The 16,035-nt window shown below is 40.7% G+C and overlaps 1 protein-coding gene across 1 annotated transcript; it reads left to right on the top strand.

Annotated features, from left to right (window-relative positions):
• Nucleotides 1-32: 32 nt before the first annotated feature.
• On the top strand, nucleotides 33-8,462 carry got1l1 (glutamic-oxaloacetic transaminase 1 like 1). The gene is made up of 9 exons (XM_062542632.1): nucleotides 33-272; nucleotides 533-636; nucleotides 963-1,040; nucleotides 1,878-2,001; nucleotides 4,547-4,764; nucleotides 4,951-5,098; nucleotides 6,797-6,962; nucleotides 7,386-7,528; nucleotides 8,203-8,462. Exons 1-9 carry the CDS (start codon nucleotides 155-157, stop codon nucleotides 8,337-8,339), a joined length of 1,236 nt encoding a protein of 411 aa, XP_062398616.1. The 5' UTR covers nucleotides 33-154; the 3' UTR covers nucleotides 8,340-8,462.
• Nucleotides 8,463-16,035: the final 7,573 nt, after the last annotated feature.

Raw genomic sequence — 16,035 nt, 5'->3', positions numbered from 1 at the left:
AGGCAGTCAACAAACTAACGTTAATGAGCTGATGCACGATTAGACGGGGGAAAACACGTCAACAGGCATGATCAAGCATAATGCAACCAGGGCCGCGGTGGTGAAAGCGACAGAGCAGCGTATTTGACCGATAAAATTAATCAAGTCAACATCAATGTCTGCCATATCCGTATTTACGAACACCCCCACAGCTCCACCAAAACAGGAGACTAAGATCTTGGCTGATTTCAGGAGAGACACTCAGCCAGAGAAGGTGAATCTTGCAGGACGTGGTGAGTGGAAGTGTGCTCCGCAACTCGGATCACCTTTGGTTTTGTTCTTTCTATCAATTGATGGCGCGTGGATTTCTGTGCCAATTAAAGTTTTCATTTTACAATTGAGCACTACCGAGGGAATTACTAATGAATATCTAAGACCTGCTAACGTTTAACCTTTGCAATATAGTATGAATTATGGGGAACGTTAAATAATGAAAGAATATAAATAGCGTATTGGAATGATTTAATCGTCTTTATCTCCTCTCAATTGGCAGAGTATCTTAATGAAGATGGCCAGACCACAGTGCCTCCCCTCATATGGAAAATAAAGCAACAAATTGGATCAGACCCAACTCTCACCCCTGGGTATCCCCCGCCTCTTGGGTGGGGATCACACTAGCCAGCGGCAAGCGGCAGGTTTCCTATTGTTCTCTATGGTTCGGCAGCGGAATGGTGACAACGCTGGCGTAACGCTAGCGTTGAGCAAACTGTGAGTTGAACTTGGTTCAACTTTGAAGCGCAACGCTCGGCTCGTCACAATCAGTTTTGGAATGTTTAGGTATTTTAACCAATCAGATTTGACTAAGGACGTAGCAACAAGATTGAACTTAGCAACGAGATATACTGTTTTGGATGTATTATTATGGTCTGAGCGTTGCGTTACTCTTGCCGCTGCCGCTTGCCGCTGGCTAATGTGATCCCTGCCTTGGTCTCTCCGAACTGACCAAGAGAGTGATGGAGCTCACACTGGGAAAAGACAGTCCTGCCATCGTGGAAAACAGGGTAACCTGACAATTTGTTGTTGTAGAAATCAGAATCACTTCTCAGATGTTGTCATAGGATTAAGCAGGCTTGATGTTGAATGGGCCTGTAAAATACACAAGGTGGTCACCCTCTTTTATCTTTTGCCGCCAGCTGGACACACAGATACCTCAACCTGACACAAGAGCTCATAGTTTATTTGAACAGGGCACAGAAAATAATTTGTCTTTTGCTCTGACATTGAAGATGAGGTCAGCATGTCTAAACCCAGGGCTGGAATTAAACAAACCATCAGTGCCACTTTAATCAAATTACATTCAGGTGTAGAGGGGTGATTAACCACATGTAAACATGCCCTGCGTAAAAGGAATTAGATATCACTCTGGACAGGACAGTGGCTACCATAAGGGGACGGGACAGTCATTTTGACGTGGGTGACCACTGTGCTGCTGATGTAGGCCTATACTGTGAAACAATAGGGGCATTCGACTTGATGTATAGCCGCCTACAGCCGTTACTGCAGTCAGAACGTGATTATCTCTGAGATTCTGATGAAAACAAATCAGTATCTCAGAAATAATCAATGCAGTTATCTTAAGATGGCTATAGGTGGCTACATCAAGTCAAATCCCCCTAGTGCCATAAAACCACACTTACACAACAGCCACACCGTGTAACATCATGGCTTTCAGATTTTGCCCGGGTCAACAGCTCAAATCATTTGCACAATTGATTTAAAGAGGCAGTGTATCTCTGCAGGGCTTCAGATCCACAGGCATACAGGCTAGCTCTTTAGCAAGACATTGATCATGGAGTGCTGTAGCTGTCTGGAGCAAGCTTGGTGTGTGTGGGTTGCAGGTGCTGGGGGAGCAGGCGGTGGGCTGCACGGGAGCGGTGAGGCTGGGCGCAGAGCTGCTGAGGCGCTGGTGCAACAACAGCGCATCCTGGAGTGGACCCATCCTGCTGCCCTCGCCCTGTGATGGTGGGTAGGGCACGAGCGTCAATTAGCCCTTTTCACGGTGATGTCAGACGAAGCGTTGCTGGGTGTCCTCCGGCATGTCCAGCCGCCCAATGCTACAGAAGAAGAAGAAGAAGTATTCATGGGTTTCATCAGGTCCCTTTCCACAGGTGTATACAATCAAGCACCATGCAGTCTGCATTGATAATCAAGGTGCTTGATTGTATACACCTGTGGAAAGGGACCTGATGAAACCCATGAATACTTCTTCTTCTTCTTCTGTAGCATTGGGCGGCTGGACATGCCGGAGGACACCCAGCAACGCTTCGTCTGACATCACGTGAAAAGGGCTAATATGGACCATCCTTTGTATTGCATGGAGAAAATAGGTGTAGATGTTGTCTTCGTTTTTATAAAGGAACTGCAGATTAAGGTTAAAAAAAAGAAGAAAAAAAATGATGTTAGTCTTCCTTACGGTGAGGCCTCATTGTATCTTATTTGTTGAAGAAAGATATTGGGGTGTGGAAGTAAAATGGCACAAACACTCTCCACTATGATTAATTGATGTTTACTGTCTGGGAAAACCATTTAATCTTGGTCTATTGGAGTAGATACTATACAGTGTAACTGGAAAGTTATGTTAGGATTTAGACTAATCTTGAAATGGATTCAATTCATTATTTTATTCATCAGTCTACACACAAGTCTCTAAAATACTCTGAAATATACAATTTACAGAAGTATTCAGACACTTGTAGTTGAGCTCCCGTGCATCCTATTTCTATCAAAGGTTTTTGATCATATTTACAACATGAACAGATTAATTATGATTCTCATACTCTTTTGCAGCCATATTTAGCCATTCATTGTACAGAAGACAGCAGGTGCTTGCTTTGTTCAAAAGTCATAGGTGAGAGAGTTTACTCATTTACTTTACTTATGTGAAAGACAGACTTATGAGCACGACCACTCAAAGTGTTCATGCTCATTCAACATGCTGGTTAATGTTCAGGATGCATTTAGAGAAAGAAGATACTGCTGTCACAGGTGTGGATAGCTGAAGAAGTATATGAAAATGACAAACAAGATAGAAAAGAAGAGACCTGTTACAGCTGTGTCTTCTTTCACACCACACTCTTTTTGCTTCCTCTCTAGATGTGTCCTGAACTTTAACCTGTTGAATTAGCATGAACACTGTGTGGTCGTGCTCACAAGTCTGTGTTTCACATTCAGTAAATTCTTCATATGGCTCATCACCAGCATGTACTTGCACTTGGGCCCAGAGAGATGCTTTGTCTTCAATTATTCTCAAACCAGATGCACCAATACGCTCCTTATCTCTCTCATGACTTTTGAACAAAGCAAACACCTGACAGGAATATAATATTCATTAACTTAACTTATCATAAAATGTCATCCAAACATAAGTGGGGCAATCCATTATGTCTGAAATATGCAAAATAGCTCATTAAATATGCGTGATATGATTTTTAAAAAATATATTGACTATTACTGCATACTATTTCTATGATATTTACTACTAAATACAGTGGACAACTGGAGGGCAAAAAAACAGTTACAACACAGCATGAACACGAGGATAATATTTCTTCAAAGACCCCTTCTTGTATGAAAATGTGTTAATAAAATGATACCCATATGCAAATTAGCTCCCACAAAATGATGCACAGAGTATTTATTTACACAAAGTCAGTAAAGACATCCATAATTGCTTTGTCATGATGTTCTTGTAAAGGTGAAGTTGCACATGAGCAAAAAAAGGTAGCAAATGCCCAAATATGCATAATATGGAAATATCCCATCTAAAAGTAGCCTAGAAATCTAGACGCCCCTAGCAGCAGCAAATGTAATTTGGCTGGCGGGGCAGTCTAGGCACGATCCATAGAGCCAGGGAGCTGAGAACTCGATAAAACCAGCGGGCCAATCACAGCGTGTATAGAGTCGGTGGGTGGGCTTACCATACTGTAATGGTGACTGACATGCGCAGAAGTTGCGACGGTAACGCATCCTGTTATTTGAAAACAAGAGGATGATTCGTTTAGCGTTATCCTATTGCGTGGAGAGGGAAGGTTACGCATCCTGCTACTTGAAAACAAGAAGATGATTCGTTTAGCGTTATCCTATTGCGGGGAGGGAATTTGAAAGACAACTGTTTATCCCACCCCTCCGATTGAGCCCTGTCTACGGTGAGTGTCCAGACCCTACATCTTGATGTGGGTCTGGCTCGTCAGGCTAATCTAAAAGCATACTTTTGTATGATCATTTGTTATAATTGATATAATGTTAATATTACTTGGGCCTAAAGCCATTTCCTGATCTATAGCCATATTATCAATACATTTCTTTATTGTGCAAATTATCGAATTATGCGCAATATAAAAATGTCCCAAGCAGAAATGGATTCACAATTGAGAAAAGTTTGGTAGTGACCTTAATCAGATCGTTCTGGGTTTTTCCCTATCTATTACCCACACTTTTCCAAACTCTATATCCCCTCACTCTGTGACTACTTTCTAAGATAAGATCTAATCCTCTCTTTTGCTTTCAGACTCACTAGCCGAGACCTTTGAGGCAGCTGGGTTTGGGAACGTGAGCTACTATCGCTACTGGGACGCGAAAACTTTGGGAGTGTGTGCGGAGAACGTGTTGAAGGATCTGGAGGAGGCCCCTGAACAGAGTGTGGTTGTCTTGTCCATCTCCGGCCACTACCCCACAGGTGCTGACCTGTCTGTAGATGACTGGAAGCTCGTGGCTGACATCATAATGGTACAAGGCCAGCTCTACCTCACTAGATGACCTATTGCATTTTCTGCAAATGTTTTGGAAAAGTTTAATTGTTTAAAAAGATTTTTTTTTTTTTTTTTTGATTCTGAAATGCATTCTTGGAATGCTTCCCCTTTCCCTTAAATCTATCTCTATCGCTCTCTCTCTCTCTCGCTCTCTCTCAAACAGCAGCGGAGATTATTCCCTTTCTTCCTGGTTTCAGAACAAGGCTTTTCTAAGAGCTTTGAGAAGGATGCTTGGCCTGTTCGTCATTGTGTATCTTTGGGTCTGGAGGTTATGTGTGCACAGTCCTTCTGCCTCACATTTGGTTTGTATGGTAAGACAAGAAAAGAAGTCCCTTCTGTTATTCCTTATTCACTCGGGTTCACTAGCATGGCTGGAACAACTAGCGCTAGCTATCATGGAACTCAAACATTCAGGTTTATTACAGTTTTTCTCAAATGCTAAAACACATTTCACAAACGTTTCCTCCATGTTCCCCAATGTTTAAACACAATACTCTTTTCTAAAGCTACATAAGCACAACCACACCTTCTCACTTCAAAACTCAAACTTTCACCAAAAGAGCAGCTGGAAGCTTTCAAAAATGTAAAAGCTATACACATCATTACACACTACAGCAAAACAATTGAAAACACAATGCTCAATTTGTGAGAAGGTTCTTTGTTTCATAACTGCCAATGCATATTTTTTAAAAACTTTAGAGTAACGGATCTTCTTAGATCTCTGCAGAGGATTAGGCATTTGAAGAGTTCTTTTTCAAAACGCTATATCCACCATTTTACTAATGAATTTTCATAAATATATTTTTTACATTTTGTTTTTCAAGTAATCTCAGTGAAACTGTATTGGGTTATGTTTAGTTACAGTAATTTATCTTTACTCAATAAAAACAAAACAACTGCATTTTTATTGATATTGCCTGAAACACACAATTACTGTAAATACAGTAACATGATTTGTTACAGTACAGTAATGTTTTCAAACATGGATTTATAGCGTTTTGGAAAAGAGCTCTTCATTTAGAGTTGTGAGTTTCATATGAAGAGTACAGAAAGTTCTGCAAGTGCACTGTAACACAACAACTCAATGCAAAAAAACAGAATCTATGGCACACAACAGTAGGCTACTCTTGAAAACATGATCAGGGTGTGAAGTTCTTTTACTGTAATTTCTTCATTCACACCACACACACAGCGCAGTCACTGTGCGCATTAGCAACAAGTGTCTTCAATTTTGAGTCGTGTGTAATAAATGACGCCAGGTGTGTTCATTGTGTTCAGTTATTGCTGACTGGCAAGCATTTTGCATCACATGAGCTTTCGTTTGAGAATATGTTTTGCAACATGTGTTTTAGCAAGGAAAAATGTGCTTAGATTTATGACAACGGAGGATTGTGTTTTGTGAATTGTGTCTTCATGTGAAATGTGTTTAAACTGAAAAATTATGGCTAAATTATGGCTAGATTTAGTAAATGTGTTTAGACAAGTAAATGTGTTTAGCTCATTTGGTTTAGAGGATTGGCTTTTGTGTCTTAGCATTTGAGAAAAACTGTAGTATAAACATTATCACTCTACTGTTTTAAGTCGCTTTGGATAAACGTGTCTGCCAAATGAATGAATGTAAATTTAAATCTCAGGTGTATTCAATACATTTGATCGAACCCAACAGATGATGTATACTTCAAAAACACTTATCTATAGACCATTTCAGTCTAGAGGGTTTCTGGTCGAAATGCTCAAAATCAGCACAGCTACTTTGAAATGAAAATGAATTGGACTTTTAGCTTAATGTTACCCCAAGTTACCATTTGCTTAATGTTGTTTTCTGTGCCACTGGAAATTCCATCGGAATACAAATGTTTGTTTATACTGTTGAAAGGGTCAATAGTTAGTATAGACACACAAACAGGTCAAGAAAACAACCTGACATTTCTGAGACTGGGAAACTTCTGTCCAACACGTACTGTAAGTGGCATCCCTCTCCTCTAATCACGGCAGCTCTGTGTTTCCAGGGGAACAGGTTGGACACCTCCTGTGCGTACTGAAGCACAACAACTTCCTGCTGGCCGTCCAGTCGCAGTTGGAGAAGTTAGCCGGAACTCTATGGTCCTCTCCACCAACAGGTGGTGCCCGTGTGGTGACCACCATCCTCAGTAACCCTGCACACCTTATCGAATGGTGAGTCAGTCACGTCCAGTAAGCCACTATTGTAGATGAGCCTGAGAAGGGTGGTCCTGTTTGTCTGTAATTCCCCATCCCACACACTTGGTATTCAGGTATGAGCTCTCTTTCAATAAATGGGCAATTATTCTGGGAAAAGTCTGTCACTGTCTGAACCTCGTCAAACCAATTTATTTCTGAATTGTGAATGTGTTGTCCTTGATTTGTTGGAGAATACTTATATCAAAATAAATTATTTAACTTCAAATTTGAGTATTTCCATAATATACATTTAAGATTGTCTATAAATAATGTACATGTATATTGCACCTTTATGAAATGTTTACTGTATATTTTTAACACGTAGCAACAGGTGAAATTCTCTGTCTTCTCTCATGAGTCCTCTGCTTCTGCCCCGTATGGCGCATGTGCCACCTGTAGGCAGGAGGGTGTGAGGGGTCAGGTGGAGAGGTGCATGCTGGTCAGGGAGCAGCTCAGGGAGAAACTGAGGCTGCTGGGATGTCCAGGGCAGTGGGACCACCTGACCAAACAAACCGGACTCTACTGCTGCACTGGCCTGAGTGGTGAGTGTTGAATCTGTTTACCCTGTTTACACATGCCATAATTGAAATTTGAATCACATACTTTTGTGCAGTGTGTTCTTTTCTGGGTTGAAATTTTAATACAGTAGACCTACAGCAACCTTCAGTGTCTGTGGAATCTCTTCTGTTTAAATATGAATGTAGTTTATACAAAACAGAATTAAAAAAAGGCTCAGCTGAATAATTCAATGACAGCCAGTGTTCTTTGTCCAAAGAGCATCATGAATCAAGTTGAGTCTGAGCCTCTTTATGAAGGATCACAGCATCGTTGCACATTGATTTTTCAATCAATGAAAAAATCCAAATCAATCAAAACAAACTGACTGTATATTTTGGCAGTATGACACTAGTGGGAGTGGGGTTTGTAAGGATATACTCACGGCCGTGTTTGGGCCATAGGCACTCATTGAAAGTAGTTTACAGTCCTCTTTGAATACTACCTGAAATGAGAGGCTCACGCAAGCAGTGGAGCTTAAAATGAGAACCATAATTACCAGCTTCCTTAGTCCCTGTGTGTAGACTCGTGGGTTTAACATTCACATGTGGTAAATGAGTAACACTTTACCCAGCTGCAGCAGGCTGATTGACTCTGCAGGAGGGAGAAGTGGATGAGAGTTGGCTAACTACGACTGCTGCGCTTGTCTTCTGGTTTTTAGGTCAACAAGTGGAGTTCCTGGCCAAAAAGAGACATGTCTACCTTTTGGCCACTGGGTGTCTGAATATAAGTGCAATCAACAGCCGCAATGTTGATTATGTGGCAGAATCCATCCATTTGGCTGTAACCACTCTTTGATTGGTAAAAAATAGATGACAATGTTCTTTTCATATTCTTAATGACGTACCTTTGCCCATCCCGACAGTATGCAACTAAGCCATGTATTGTGCAGAATAGTGACTAACACAGATGGATATTGCATAAGGATATTGCAGATGTGACATTAAAGTAGTATTCTTCAGATGTTTCAGATGTTTTTTTTTTCTTTCTAGTGAACAACTCACCTCTGCGGAGCTCGATGCTCCTGTGGGGTAGTGGGGGCAAGACTGCATTGAGGGCATGAATCATATGCTGGCCAGTCAAAGTACTCTTGTCCTATGTCCTGTGCTCGACCTGAATACTGATGTTGGGTGGAAAAGAAATAACTCTTTTTTTTTAAGAGAGCTACAATTTCTACTCCTTTCTGAGTGTGTAGCGTAGGATGGGAGATCATTTCTTTTTTTTTTTTTTGGTACTGTATATGGCCTTGAAACCCTCTTTACATACCAATAGCAGCCAACTAATTAAAATCTCTGACATCAAAACAAAAATTTCAATTAATCTGTGGAAGCCGCAGGGCTGCAAAACCATTCAACCATTCAATCATTTTGAGTGGGCTGCGACAAATGATCGGTTAGCAATCTGTCTATCAACTCAATTTGCCATGTGCACGATGCTCAGCTCCTAGCATGCATTGTGTGTGAGTGAATGAAGCTTCCTTATCCCCAAGGTTGCATTAGCGAGGATCATTGATCTATAAAGAATACCTGGATAGAGCATCTACGTCAAAATTCTGAAGCCTACATGGGGGCGGCCATTATGGGACCACTTGCCATAGACAAATGGACAAACAGTCATATCCAGCAAAGAGGAAAACCACCTACCTGCAATGATTCATGAAACAGAACATATGTCAATCAATCCAAATGTATTTATATGTCAATGTTCCATGGTGCTGAATTAGCTGTCTCAGATTTCACTACCCTCACTCAATTTTCACATTCTAAACTAACCTGAAAACAGTGGGTACAACAACACCACCATATAAATAGCACCATAATAGCTTGGCCTGTCTGCAAGCACAGCAATAATAGCATACATCTGTGTGTCCAGCAAAAAATTACATGGTGACTGGAGCCTGTCATTTCAGTGTTTCATCACCATTCCATCTTCGCCCCCCTTAGTTGAGAACACAACTTGGAGGCAGCACGGCTGCAAATATCAAGATTGTTGTTGATTGTGTGACAATACTGTACGTGGCAGCTTCCTTCTACCTCAGGTACAAAGCGGTTACAAACATTGTAAAGGCTGGGGGGAAGGCAGCTGGAAGTCCACATTCCTCTCATAGAGCAAAACATGCTGACGACAACTGTGAGACTCCACGGCAACATGACTCAGGCTATTTGCTTCATTCACGCATATAAGACTGGTATGTGCGTGCCCGGAAACACAGTCTGTGTACTTAGGAGATCCCAGTCATCCACTAACAATGTACTAGGTTTTAGTGCAAATTAGCAATGCGTAAACATAGCCATATCTTCCTGGTACCCTGCTAGGGACAAATGGTAGACAAACAGACAGATAGGTGTCATAGGGTGTGCGCGGAAATTGTGTGCGCAAGTTCCTTTCCAAATTACAACGCCCTCCAGTTTTGTTGCCACCTCTGGTGAAATTTGTGTTTGAACCTGCCACTATTGTTTATGTAATTAGTGTCTACACGGACCCAGTTGGGTGTTGCACCAGGGAATCAGCACACTACGATAAAGAAGGATTTATGTGTGTGTTGAAATTGTTATTATTGGGCACACAAGATATTCTGTGTCAGAGTGAAGATGTAAGGAGCAGAATATATCAGAAGATGTAAGGAGCAGAATGTATCAGAAAATGCGGTTGTAACACATCTGTAAAATGCCTAGTCTGTTAAATGCCCTAGGCATTCTTCAACACGAGGAAGACAAGATGATGCACAATTTAAATACATTGTTGTTGTTGTTGTTGTTGTTGTTGTTATGATCATTATTGAGGACTGGGGCCAGATGATTCTCAGACAATTGGGTGGCTTTTGACTTGCTCTGAACATTTTTCAAATGAAACCAACTTTAACCATCTTCAGAATAACATTTTAATGTGAGTATTCACTAGTCACCTGGTATTTTCCATCAAACAACTGCAGTCCAGATGCTCAGTCAAACTACCAGAGACAGTTCCCTCTAAATAAATATGTAATTTTGTTAGACTGTAGACTGTTGAGACTGTAAAGTCCGTCACACACCAGCTCCAACATGAGTGTGGCGCACTCTGCTTTCGAAATTCAATTACATGACATTCCATTGATAATACAACTCCATAAAACTTTTAATTAGCAAAAATCCACAAAATTCATTGTTTATCCAGTGCTTCCCAGTTAAAAACGCCGACACTGATGTGCGTAGCAAGTGATAACACATCGGATGTCGGTGCCAATGTGCAAGTGCTTAATGCAGTGTCTAATGGACGAAAATGCGTGTGATTGTGAAGGCATTTATAGAGCATATGTCATAATCTCACTCACATGTTCTCTCTGGACAATGGCATTCATTTTGATGCAAGACCATTAGAAGCCTGCAAAAAAATGTAACATGCCTCAAAATCCTCAGATGTTTTGAGTTAAAGTGATGATGATCTATTTTGTGAATCATAAGTGACTGTTACATTTTCAGACAGAATGATCGGATTGTTATTATTTGTATTTCAATTGAAAAAGAAAAACAAATGTTGCTTCATCTGTGTGAGTAGGCTACAACAAAGAAAAGTGTGGCTGAAAGAGTGTCACCCTACTGTGAAGGAGACATTAAGGTGTTAAGGCTGTATTGAAAGAGGCTCAGAGCAGGGGTATCTTTGTGGTGGAAAATCTAGTGTTTGTTAGTCCATTTGCACCTTGGATTGGAGCAGAGCACATGGAGACTCGAGCTCCGGCCTTGCAGAGCCCGTGCACTGACCGGTGAATTGATGATGATCGATTTTGGAACAGACGTCTCGTTTAACTACATGCTCTTGGGGACAGCAAGGCATAGCAAAAAATCAATTGTTGAGGAGCATAACCTATAAGGATTAGATACCATCAAGCACTGTGGAGACTGCATTTACTGTGTTCAGTAGCTTGATGTGTGCACCGGGCATATAGATTGTGGTATAAATGTTAATGACAGAAAAAATCTAATAGGTGATCATTTACCCACGGGACACGGCCTTTTCAAATGATGTTTTCACAGACAGAATTTGAATTAGTTCCATCAGTCTTATCCATTTTAGAAATGACAAAACCATAGATTTGATATGGACTGTGTGTGTGTGTGTGTGTGTGTGTGTGTGTGTGTGTGTGTGTGTGTGTGTGTGTGTGTGTGTGTGTGTGTGTGTGGACTTTTCCATTCCTCCGATCACCCAAAGTGCATTTCTTACATTCACCCATTCACACACCAATGGAGGCTGCCATGCAAAGTGCCAACCTGTACATTGGGAGCACTTGGGGTTAAATGTTTTGCTCAAGGACACGTTGACAGTGTCAGGAGGTGTTGGGCTCAGAAGCAGGAGTTTGAATAACAGAAATCTGGAGTGTGATCATGTTTGTCTGACAAAGCCTGCTGCAGAATCGTCTTGTTATAGTTATTATAACGTAGCATGATCTTCAGAGCTCTTTTCTGTTTACTCCAAAGCTTGCAACAATTTTGTTGATGGGCGATATCGATCTCTTCGCCTTGTACACTACTCGATTATGAATCTCATTATAACAATTTTATAACACATAGCTAAGGACATACATTAATGTATAACTACTCCAAACAGACATACATAAATGATAAAGGATGTGAGAGTGCATTACATAATGAGAGTGCATTTGTACATAATGACTTTCATTACCCATTCATATTAGTCCATTCTATGCATTTGTTGATCATATGCAATTGAAAATCTTATATATAAATAAAAGGGTTCTGGGAAAATTACTAATGAAGTTCTTTCCCGTATATTGATGGGTAAGAGAATGCAATGAGAGTAATGAGTGAACCATGTCCTTTGATTTCAGTGGTCTAATAAATGATTGCATGCAGCCTATTTTTAGACAGCAGCACGCTGTACGCATGCTGTGTACACATCTATCCGTCACTATGACATGTGCTGACTGTAACAACAGGGATGGCAGAGTAATTGATGTTGTTTTATCCAATTTGCCCAGTCATAAGTGACCGTCATTTTTGCTGAAGAAACCTAGATATTGGGTTTGTGAAGACCACAACAGATCTGTATACCCAATGACGATTACGTCATTTGTATACACAATAATGATTATGACCATTTTTGCAATCAGATACATTTGATGTATTTTACTAAATAATGGCACAAACCGATTGCCAAAATAGTTGTTCATTAATTTAACAGTTGTCAATCAAATAATTAATACTCAGGTCCTTAAAATTGAGATCCCATTCACCACATGTGATGGATACCTCCTAGATGAAAAGTAAAATGTTACGGTCTGTCAGTCTATCTGCCTACTTTAAGCCAGACGGAAGAGAGCTTGGGCAAACACAACTGTGTCCACTGTGTGTTTAAAGATTATGCTGAGGACAGTAGAGAGGAATTCTTTCATACCTTTAGAGTTTTGAGCAGACGGACTCATTTCATGGCGATGGGGTATTATGGCAAAGAAAGTCTGCTCATTTTGTTCCTCTTGTAGAGCTAAAAATGCATCAATGCCTGACTACGCACTGTTAAATGCAGAGATGATCACATCTTATTTCATGGTCCAGTGGTCTAACACACCACATTAACTATACTACTCCAAAAGGCGGCGTTTTGCTTCATTTAATTCAATGTTAAAGATGTTATTATTATATTAATTTATTATTTTTTTCAACGCCGTGCAATGTCCAAATATGGCATGCTGTTCAACAGTGAGGCTGCTCTCCCCATGCTCTCTTTCACCATCATCTTCGCTATATGCCTTTGATTTTTGGATGTGTTTGTGAGGAAGGGCTGCTCAGAACGTCTCCACCTGCCTGTCTCTAATTGCCAAGTGAGCTCAGTCTCTCCAGGCCAGACAAGTGCCTGTGCTGATGAAATGAGCGCAGTGGGGCTCTCTCCTGATGAACTGGACCACTTTGATCTCTTCAACAAGGAGAAGAAAAGAGTTGGGATGCTTACATCAAAAAAAAAAAAAATGTATGGAGCTGCAATGGCTGTTTCACCATCCCTTTGGTTTCACTTGCTGTGCCACAGGCTCTTTTAAATGACGGCTGATGCAGGCAGGCCAATTTAAACACACAACTTGTAAGGCTTCCTCAAACCTTAAACGTTGTTCAAGATTACATGTATTTTCCCTGTCAAAGATATACAGTAATTTCAAAAATAGTCAAAGACATAATTTGCTCTGTGTGTGTGTCTGCATTAAAACAGCCTGTGTTCTGTGTCTAAAATGAGGTATAATAAAGCCTGTAAAAGCAACAAGAACGCTGACCTCCCATTCATCCCTAATATAACATGTCAGGGATGATTTGCTGTACTGTACATGTGGGACTCCCTAATGCAGTGATGATGTCAGGTTAAGATACCGTATAGTCCTGTAGGAAGTTACTTCTGGAAATTTGTTCCCTGCATTTCACCCATCTGGAGAAAGTGTACACACATTTATCCACACACACACACACACACACACACACACACACACACACACACACACACACACACACACACTCTCTGAGTAGGAGCACACCCACACCAGCCCTTAGTATGGCACCCAGGGGAGCAGTTGAGGGTTAGGTGCCTTGCTCAATGGCACCTCATCCGTGGATGTGGGAGAGAACTGTTCAATCACTCCCCCCACCCACATTTTTCCTACCCATCAGGGCCCGAGCTTCATGGCCACCCTTCGATCACAAGTCCGATTCCCTAACCAGTAGGCCACGAATGCCCAATGTTACATGTACCATGGCAATGCTGCATTTCAGTGAGATGAAGATAAAGTAGCCACATATTAGTAATTAATTCCAGCACCAATCAGGCTGTCAGTCAAACACACAAATCCTATGGTTGCTCACGCAAAATGCCACATGCCAAATGAAACACACCGTTCAAGGTATATGTGTAAACACATCACAAAAGCGAGCATTTGTCTCATATACTTTTGTGATTGTATTACATTTTGTATACATCATGTATACACCGTTGCTCAAAACCTAAAGTAAAGCACCTCTGTCTTTTATGGCCTTCTATGTATATTTCCATAAAAGAGTAAGACATTTATTTATCAAACACGTGTGTGCGTACGCATGTGTGTGTGTGTGTTCACGTGTGTGTTTGTGTGCGTTGATAGGGGGGACAATAGGGCACGTAGTCATTGGCCTATTCTAAGTCAATGACTGGATGGGGTTCAGTAAAGTAATGAGTGTTTGCACTGTGAGGAGTGTGTAAATAAGTGTGAATAAGTGGTGAATAAGGGTGGCATTTTGATAGATGTGCTCGCAGTACATCAAACAAGGCTGAGAATTAGTCAATCAAAGGCTGAGAAATATGTTTTCTTGCAGATTTTTTTATGGGGTTTTGGTGTTTAACTGATAGGTTTGAGAAATTGTGTGACATACAAATATTGGCCGCTTTTCCCAGACTCGTTAAGAAGCTCTTAAATGCTAAGAACTTCTTAGCGCTCTAAGAATGTTCTAAGAACGCTGTTAAGCACTTTTTAACAAATCTGGGAAATGCAGCCATTGTGTGTGTGTAAGCAGTTGAAACTGTGCACTCATAAAATTAACGTGTTGAAAACAACACAACTTGCATTTTTTTTAGCACATCTCTGTGTCCAGATAAGGGCAACACATTCATTTGTAGAGTGTTAGGCTTTAAGTACCAGAAAACACAAAAAGACAAGAGAAGATGTTTAATGTTTCTTAGGTGGCATTATAAGTTGAAAAGGATGTTTGCTTCTCTGTTCTTTTCCTCCTCTCTCTCTCTCTCTCTCTCTCTCTCTCTCTCTCTCTCTCTCTCTCTCTCTCTTTCTCTCTCTCTCTGCATGTGTTTGTCTGTCTGAGATGGCCTATCACAGAGAAAGGCTCTGAATGAAGGACGTGGGGTCTGTCTCAGGGACTCAATCTGAAAAGAGAGTACTCTGCACCCAAAATGTCAAAAAGTCCTAATCGAATAGACCCCCAGCAGCATCACTTCAACCAACCATTATCCATGGAACACTGGCATCGACAGCTGCGACTATTTTTTCTTTTTTTGTCATCAAAGCCACATAGGAACATAACAACAGCAAAAAGGCTGAAAAGCAGCATTCTAAAAACAAATATGTTGGAAACAACACAAACTGTGTTTTCCCTATCTGGACATAAGTGTTGAAAATAAAACCACTTGTGTTGCTTCCAACACATTTGTTTCAAGAGTGCTGCTTTTCATTATTTTACTGTTGCTATAAGTGATTTTGGAACATTATGAGCTAACATTATCATCATTCCATATAATAATATTCATGACTATGCACTCACAAATGAATTAAAGCACTTTAATATAGTCAGCATATGGTCAGGAAAATACCATCAGGATGTGATTATTTTCGGCAGTGACAGCAACAATCATGTCACTTTTGTGTAAATAAGCTATTGGCAGTCACTGCAGCAAAATATATCCTTCAATAATATCTTTGAAAAAGTATATTTTCCCCCCAGAACATTATGGAATAATATCGGGGAAACAAACATTATTT

Source organism: Sardina pilchardus, chromosome 8, assembly GCF_963854185.1.
Source record: "Sardina pilchardus chromosome 8, fSarPil1.1, whole genome shotgun sequence".
In the NCBI taxonomy this organism is placed as follows: Eukaryota; Metazoa; Chordata; class Actinopteri; order Clupeiformes; family Clupeidae; genus Sardina; species Sardina pilchardus.
The sequence above is the reverse complement of the archived record's forward strand: the minus strand, read 5'-3'. Positions and strand labels throughout refer to the sequence as shown.